The 9,158-nt window shown below is 39.8% G+C and overlaps 1 protein-coding gene across 1 annotated transcript in view; it reads left to right on the top strand.

Moving 5' to 3' along the window:
* Positions 1–840: 840 nt before the first annotated feature.
* LOC118334854 (sickle tail protein homolog) overlaps positions 841–9,158 on the top strand; it is a 55,018-nt gene continuing 46,700 nt past the window's right edge. The window contains exons 1-3 of the mRNA XM_035670926.1: positions 841–873; positions 3,615–3,684; positions 4,568–4,884. Coding sequence (XP_035526819.1) covers positions 841–873; positions 3,615–3,684; positions 4,568–4,884 — 420 coding nt within the window. The remainder of the gene's footprint in view (positions 874–3,614; positions 3,685–4,567; positions 4,885–9,158) is intronic.

Here is a 9,158-nt window from a genome sequence, read left to right as displayed (position 1 = left end):
AAATCTGCGGAGCAGGCAATGGACTTGCAGTTTCCTCATACTTATGATTTGTTATTTGTGGCATAGTACATATTGTAAAAATGGTAAATGGACCTGTGGTATAGCGCTTTCTAGTTTCGACCACCAAGCGTTTTACACTAACATGCACTTACCTTTCCACAACACATTCACTCGTGATGGCCAAAAGCCTTTCGAACAGGAAACTACACTCATTTCATTATTACATTCCATCACAGATGAATCCAGAACCGGAAGGCAATTTGGGTTTCCAGTATCTTGCTTATGGACAACAACCTTCCAATTAGGGACGACCGCTCTGCCTCTGTTTACCACAGCATTAAAAATCACATGAAATGGATATGGTCTTCAGAACTGGCATATTTATGCTTGGGAGCCTATTCTTAATTTGATTAAAGATGACATTTGGATAATAGGTTAGGTTGCTAAACAATTCTTATATCCTGAAATCTCAATAATTAACAATAAAACCTCGGGATTAACGTTATTTTTATCAAGTTTACCTGTATTCACAATCCTACTTGTGTTATATGATTTTTAGGTCCTGTTTATTGTCCTCAGGCTGTTATTTCCTGTTGATAAACAGTGGTCAAATTTAACGTAGGCAACTGAAGGGAAATGGGTTATCCTCATTCATTGACCATTGACAAGTAACCATACCACTAAACTGAGTGCGCTTAAGCTCATTAAGAACACAGTGTAGTGAGAACATCCAATGTTTGGAGGAGTCCAGGTTGCAATATTGGTCCAGTTTATATGTTTCGTAGGCTGTTAGCTATGATGAGAAGGAGGCTGTGGGAATGCTTAACACAGAGGGTAGCTATGAATCCCTACCCTTGCTGGATCTACGTGGCTGTGAGTGTGCAGACTACACATGCTACAAGCGTGCTAACTGTGCTAAAACATCAAAGTGGATGCTTGTTTTGTGCACTGTATATAGCCCACTGATCAGTGGATAAGACACGCAATAACATAAAACCTTTAAGCCATGTTAAAAAGTCATTTTCCATCCAACCAGTGATAAAGTGGCCTAATTAAAGACAGCAAAGCTCCAGGAAAGTTTCAAATGTCAGGATGATGAAGCTGTGTGTGTGAGAAGGGAGCCCATGTACATCTGCACACTAGAAAAAAATTCTAGTGGCCTAATTAGCCAAATTTTGTTAAATAACTTCACTTTCTTACAAAAAAAAATCAGTGAAAACAGACTCCTAAAAAACATTAGAAAACCTAGATACTGAGCTATAAAAAGGCTCTCAGATCTCCAAAGAGGTAGTTCACTGAGGAGTGGTGGTTGGTGTTTCAAATCTGTAATTATGAAGAATGTAGAATTAAATTTAGATATAGTTCCCCCAAATGTTGCTCGTATTGTTAAAAAACCAAATAAAAACTGAGTCATAAAAAAAATTATTAAATTAAATTTATATGATGAATTGTTGAGGAAGACTCACAGCTCACAAGTGGAGTGGAAGCTTCTGTACCTCTTCCCAGAATGCAGCAGGTTGAACAGGCTGTGGCTTGGCTGCATGCTGTCTTTTAATATCATTTGGGCTCTGCACAGGCACTTGATGCTGTGTAGTTGTGTACCAATGATCTTTTGAATGGTTCTAACCACACGCTGCTGTCCTCCTGTCCTGGGCTGCGCACATCCTACGCCATTTTGTTAAGTTTACAGTCAGGATGCTTTCTATCACTCCTCTGTAATGTTAATTACTAGTAATTTTGGCATGGGAATTGTGCTTTTCTTCATGGTTTGAAATCAGGCTGATGAGGAGTTGTCTCCATGTCGGGGGATGCAGTCATGGGCATGCAGTGTGATCAGGAAGGGGGTGAGGGAGCAGGAAATATGAACCACCTTAATCACTTAACTGGTTTTGACACTGTTATGCAGTTACCCCGTTATTGTATATGTGACACCTGTAGTTACTGGTGGTAATTAACACATTCCATTTCCTGTAACTACTTCATGTGAAGCTGCAGCAGTAGGAAATGTTCAGTTTGCATTAGCAGTAACTTAAAGTTTAAAGCTGTAGAAAAATAACTTTTTGTCATATTTACTGAAACTCCCTATATCCAGAGAGTAGTACATGAGACGGATAATCAAGTTTCTCTGGGTCCTCCTAGTGCTCCTAATGGCATTTGCAAGAATCCACCACGCCTGAAAGAAAATAACCAATTGGAGTCATGAGGAGTCTCTAACACAGTGTTAATTACTGCTTGTGCACACGCTTTGTGGGGCCACCGAGCACTGGAGGGGTCTTGGCGAAGCTCATGCCGTGAAAGGTTAACCCTGTCGGGGATGAGGTTTTGCAGGCAACCGGCTCCTTCTGCTATGCTGTGAGTTTGGTAAGAGGGGCTTGGCAGAGTGATTCGAGAAGCAGAGTGCGGAAGGTTTTGCGTTGTGTATGTTCAAGTCACCCACTGCAGCTTTGATACATGATTGTCTGGGAATGTCGCCACAGACACTCAACATTCAATGTTTTCTTGATGTTTGGTCTATTAGCTCTGATTGTTTTAACTGTGTACTTTTGGACAGGACAAGGCTGTTTATCAGAGAGTGAAGGCTCTGTGGATATAGTTTATATATATATATATATATATATATATATAATATAGTCCTCAGAGTTTATATCTTAAATAATAATCTAAACTTTAAAAATTCAATTAAATTTAGTTTATTTTTTGAATGAAATACAGGCCTTAAAATACCTTAAAATCAAGAAGGCTTTGCAAGCACCTGTGATGTTTTGGCGACCTCTAGTGTGGGTCCCCCAGGTTGGGAACCACTGCTTTAATGGGTTCTCCAGTATTGCAGTTCTGTAAAGAGAGAATGGTCAAAATTGAAGCAGCATCCTCACTTGTAGTTTCTAGCATGGGTTGAGCTCCAAAAGACTGGATCCTACACTCCCAATGATGCAACCAGATAGCATAACACAGGCTTTATGGTATACATTTATTCAGTTTTTACTATTATATTGTTTTCACAGACTGAGGTGTTATAACTGACTCTGTGATAAAAAAAAAAATAGCTTTGTGTAACTTAGCATGTGGCTATCCATATTACAGAAAATATACAATATGTTATTTAATTCACATTAATTCCATTTTAGTGTAGCATGAACTCCAGAGACAGGCCTTCAAATTACACAAATACTTCCTCTCCTCTGAACTGTATTCATCATTAAATAAGAAGCACTTGTAATATCAACTGAATAAATCAAAAAGCAGTAGTGTAAACCTTTATTTTCCCCAGGATATTTCTCACGTGGGCGTGACTGTGTAAGACATGTTTTTGTCCACTTAGCTGCTGCTGAAACGAGATAAGGAAGCTCACCAACTACTCCAAACTAACAATATACAGACTGTAAACCAAAATAAAACAGTCAAAGAGCTAGAGGACAATCCACTTCCAAATTTGCCTCTCTGCTTACTTCTAAATATCAGCAGCTGGCATCCAGTCTGTGAGTCACTGTGCTTTGGACGGGTTGTCCCTTTTGCTGTGTTTTTGCACCACTGCTGTACAACCTCTGCTGTGAATTCAGGGTCTTTTTTTTAAATTTTTTTTACAGTGTAACATGTATATATTCTGTGTATGTCAGAGCCTGCAGGTCAGACAGTGTAAAATGCCACACAGCTCTGTGGACAGCATCAGCCACAGCAGCCAGAGCAGTAAGTTGTAGGACTGGATCAGTGGCATTTATACTTAACTCAACTATGTCCAACCACATACAGGCCGTACAGTGCCATCAGCCATATCTGTTGTTCGTGAGACATAGTGGTATGGAGATTGCCTGCAATGGAGGACTTTAAATAATGTAAATGGCACCAGCACACAGAAAGTTGTGATGCATTTATGGTGAAACTGCTTATTCTGGGTTAGGATTAGCAATCTAGAGGGCACTTTCAGTTGTATATGTAGATAACTGTTGTTATGAATTGGCACTATACAAATAAAATTGAATTGAATTGAATTAGAGGGGCACCCTACATGGCACTTTATCATGTTTTGTCACAATTTCTCCCTGAACACCTAAATGATGGTTGTGCTGTCAGTCTGCTTGTTAAGTGTTAAAGGTTGACACCAAGTGTCAGTATCTTTGGTAAAGTTTATTTAGAATTTATTGGATAATTCCCTCAATCTACTTTGTATGTTTCAATATCAATCCCTCTCCAGCTGTGTGCTATCTGAAGCTGAATGACTGCTGTGTATTTTTATCCTCCCTGAAACTGTTGTTCTCATCATCTGCAGAGCTGAATATTATCCACACACTGATGCACATTCACAACATGGACACTACACAGCAACTGATCCATAAAGTGCTGCGCTCAGCTTCTCATTCAAACACGGGTTAACGTCACTGAGTAAGACGCCTCCACAGTTTATATACAGTGTGAACTGAAGTGAGAGTGTTCAACATTTTGATATAGCCACACATTTAATCTTGTCATATCATTTTTTCCGTGTCCTCTCGTGTCTTTTCGTGCCCATGTCTTTTCTCATATTCTCCTCTATTTTCATCTCTTTTATCCTTCTGTCTCCATTCCCACTCAGATCCAGGAAACTCCCCATCTTCTACTGCTTTGAACAGTAGCACTGAGCATCTGCTGCAAAAGAAACAGAACACCAACAACAGCCGGCTTTGTAACCCAGACTTCTCGTCCTGTGGTTTAGCTCCACGCTCTCCCAGCACATTACCTCGATCCTATGCCACCGCTACCGCTGCCGCCAGCAGGGACAGCCAGCTGGACAGTCTGATGATGCAGCACACTGATGTGGAGAGGAAGGAGGTGTTCCTGGACCACCTGAGGCAGAAGTATCCCCACCATGCTGCCATTATCATGGGACACCAGGACCGCATGAAGAAACAGGTGAGATTTAAAGCTGTGCCCACTGCATTATGTGAAGTAGACATTGCTGACCTCAGTGGAATCCAGAATAAAGATAAAACATCAGATCCAAACCTTTAAAGAGGCCATATGTAAGATAAGATTCCAAGCATTTTACGTATTGCTTTAATTTAGTAATCACTTTTAATTGCCAATGTGTGAACTGATTGTAATGTAACTTAAAAAATGAGACCTTCTCCGACTTTCTCTGCTGCCAGTGGACTGATTTATATGTGTTTCTATGTAGGGATGAGGGTCTGCATTTTCCACAAAAATCCAAAGGATGTAAAGTTTATGGGCGCTCCTGAGTGCCTTCTCTCTCCACTTCCATACAGTGTCACCAGTGTGCAAACACTAGCTAACATTAGCTTTTATATGGAGTCTACAAATGGCTGACACTGACCATAACAGTCCAAAGTCAAAGCTAACATTACAGCAAAGCTTGCGAAATAACTTGTGATATTGTGATTTTAGCTGGCTAAGTTAATTTGCTTGCTAATGTGGACAAATTGCTAAATGGCAAATGTTTCACAATATTTACCAGTTACTAGTGATGTCACAAATCATGCTGGTAGGCCCCGCCCCTTCAAAATCTGATTTTCAGTGAGCACAGAGAAACTTTCCACTTGCAGCAGATGAAAGTGAAAACATCCTTCTAGAGTCAAACTCTGCACAGCATTCAAACAGCACACTGTAGGAACAAGAAGAAACACTGGTTTGTGGCTTCAGAGATATTTGCTCTTCCACTCAAGAGGTGTAGGCATTCACTTTCTTGTTTCCAATTCCTTGTTTTGGCTTTTTAATTATATAGAGTTAGTAGGAATGCTTAATGAATAGCCTAATTATGCCACTTATTAATCATTATGCTGAAGCAGAATTTTAATTGCATTATCAGTAACACATGATGGAAGCGTGGCGGTGACATTTATAGGCTACTATTCTGCTGTATTATTTCAGTGGTTATGTTGAGGTGGTGGGGGTGTCCACTGCTGTAAGACAAGGGGGGCTGGCTGAAGATGACTCATCAGTGACTTGTGTCATGTCATAAAGTTTACAAGTTTCACTGCTCTTCTAGTTAGACTGGTAAAACCAGACTTATTTGCCAAGGTGGAGTTTTGTTATAGTAGGCTACACCATCAGCAGACAGACAGAGGTGGGGTTTTTTAGTGTACCTGATTCTGACACAGAGACACATCCTGCAGACAGAAACAAAAAAAGTTCGATAGAGAGGAAGAAATAAGAAGAAATTGACGTGAAGCACCGGGACATTTACCTCCAAACCCAGAGTCAGGTGGCGTTAGCAGGAAGTTAGCACCTTGAAGTCAAGCCAGACTGCAAACCTCTCTCTTCAGGTGAGCTCATAGCACCTGTTTGAATGTAACTTAAACCGACCACGATTTCCACCGACCGACAGTCTTTTTTGACAGCTTGAAAGAAAACATAGTTTAGCATTAAGTTAACGTTAGCCAGCAGCGTTTAAGTTTTAAGTGAACACAGCCATTCCATATGCTGGTGGCTCAGCTGCGACACGCGCTCTGCTCTACGAGGAGACGTGTAGCGCCGTACTCCGTTTATCATCTGTCCGTTTTCGGATGCGTCGATTAGTGACAATTATCCACAACAGGCAAAATAAAACGAGGGACGGTAAACGAAGCGTTGCCGTACACTCTTCCGTTCGGCGTTAGTCTAATACACTAAACAATACTTTAATGAAATATCTACTTGTAGAATAGAGTTACCACCAATGTGGTAGAACTGTCAGCAAATCGTAAGGGATAAAATTTAACTGAAATATCTTCAGAAACTGCTTCTTAATCGCTGTATACATAAGGAAAGGATGAGATGTTCCCAGAACGCCACATGTCAAAACCAAGAATCGCAAGCACTATGCCAGCAGAAAATAAGGTGAAACTTGGATCTCATTTGAGAGATCTCCAAATACATTCAGATGAGCCACAGTTACAGTGTGGCTACTCAGTGCAGTAGCAGTGTTGCTAGAAAGGACAGAACCATAGATATCCAGATATAGTCTTGATTCTGTTGAATCATCACCCTGCAGCTCTAGTTCCATTTTAATCCACATAGCTGAATTTCACTCCTAAAACTCAGTTGGGAACTTTAGTCATTTATTAGGCCTAACTACGTAATATGTAATATATCATATTAGTATTTTAGAAAGTAAAAATATATACTTTAATAATATAGATATATATTATATACTGTAGGTACATAATGTACAGTACAATAATGTAGGCTACATGGCCTAAAGCTTATGATTTTTTATTCCAGCCCATACTCTCTCCTCTTCTCTCCTTTTCTTTTTCTCCTTCCTTACTCCTTCTCTCCTGTTCTCCAGTGTTCCATCCCTTCACCCACTGGTTGTCCTTTTTGTCTGTTTATGTAACACATTCTTACATGTGGGGGCCGCTGTAGCTCAGAGGCAGAACGGGTCACCCACTAATTGGAAGGTTGTTGGTTCGATCCCACCTCCTCCCCCCACGTGTCGAAGTATCCTTGAGCAAGATATTGAACCCCAAATTGCTCTTGATGCCATGCATCGGTGTGTGGAAATGTTGTATGAATGAGTTAGTTTTCTGTTCTCTCCGGACGGGTCATGAAATGAGGTGGTGAAATGGAGTTGGCATTTCCGAGCGTGGAAAGGTGGTCGGAAGAATAGAAAGGCAGCTACAGTAACGGAGGTCCATTTACCATTCTCTTCAAGTGTCCTTTGTTGTAACTGTATTGTAATGACCACCAACTGCAAAGGGTGTTTTCTTTGATTGTTTATCTGATGCTCTTAATGGTTGATTTTAATTCTAATTGGCTTGACAAAACACAGAATATTGCCTGTTAAGGAATGAATGTGAAATGACTCTATAGCTCTGCTCCTGTTGCCAAATGTTTAGTATTTATTTGTGTATTTTTTATTAACATAGACCGATAAATCCATTTAATTATTGTTTTGCTGTTTGGTTTTGTCTGAATGATCAGAGGTCATTTGAAAAGGCATACTTAGTTTATGCTTATTTATATCAGTGGCGTAAAATTGTCTTAAAATGACAATATTAATCATTTAAAAATAAAATAAAAGCAAAAGTAGTTATTATAACAGCTAATACAATTGGTGATGACCTCATGGAACCTTGTATTGGAGCTCATGGTCTACATTTGCTAAAGTTATGCCCCAGGAGGCACAATAGAAAATAATGTTATCCTTGGTTCAATGACATCCTAAGTGGCATTTAATATAAAGAAACAGATGCAGCCCTTAAAAAATCTGTAAAGTCAGGTTTTAGCTACAGACCTGATGGATAATGCATCTCTGGGACAGATGCGATTTAATCGAGGGCCCAGGCTCCATTGTGCCAATACTTGCTTCTTCTATACACAAGAACAAACACCATTCCCCTTGTTTATTTACAACTAAAAGGTAATGTGTATAAAATATTGGGTTCAGTAGTGATTAAGTGTGGATTGTGAATTTGTTTGGATGGTGGTATTGTGAAACCCCAGCTTGATTCTGTGTTTCCTTTAAAAAAATACAAAGACCAATTTAGACTGTCAGCCTAAAAATGTCTCCAGTTAGTTAAAAAAATATTTATTTATGTCATTTTGGCTGAAAACTTTCACTATATCCTGACCAGTAATGAACGAGACAGATATCTTTTGAAAAAAATTGGTTCCTCTGGCCTTCTCCTAGTCCTCCTAATAACACTGGGCCTGAATGAAAACAACGCCAAATTAGAGCCAACAAAGATAGTTGATTTTGAGTCCATTCCCAGGGGTGTCAAATACAGACCGCTTTGGGGACCGCTGAGACTCACAATCAACTATCTTCCAAGGCCTTCCAAAGGGTTTTTATATATTTTCCGCAGCTCTGATTTGTTGTTTTCGTCCCCAGGGCCTGGGGAACTGCAAATGGCCATTAGGAGGGCACTAGAAATGAGCCGCAGAGAACACACACAGATTTTCTGTTTATGTATCTAATGTCCAGGATAATAATAAAAATTTCTTCATATGACAAAAAATTATTTTCATAAATTACCCTAACAGTGCATCTTTAAAGATTTTCTTTAAACCGCCCAACCCCGAAGACATGCGTGGTTATTTCATTATTGCAGTTATTGCAACCAACCCTATGATCCCTGACAAATACATGTAATTAAACTAAAACTATGTGCCAGTGTTTTTGTTGAGGTGGAGACCTGGGAAACCAGTGCCAGTTTCCAGTTCAAAGCTTGGCACTCCCCTTTAAA

Source organism: Morone saxatilis, unplaced genomic scaffold (assembly GCF_004916995.1).
Source record: "Morone saxatilis isolate NCDOM2014 unplaced genomic scaffold, NCSU_SB_2.0 Contig23, whole genome shotgun sequence".
NCBI lineage: Eukaryota > Metazoa > Chordata > Actinopteri > Moronidae > Morone > Morone saxatilis.
This window is presented reverse-complemented; position numbering and strand designations above follow the sequence as displayed.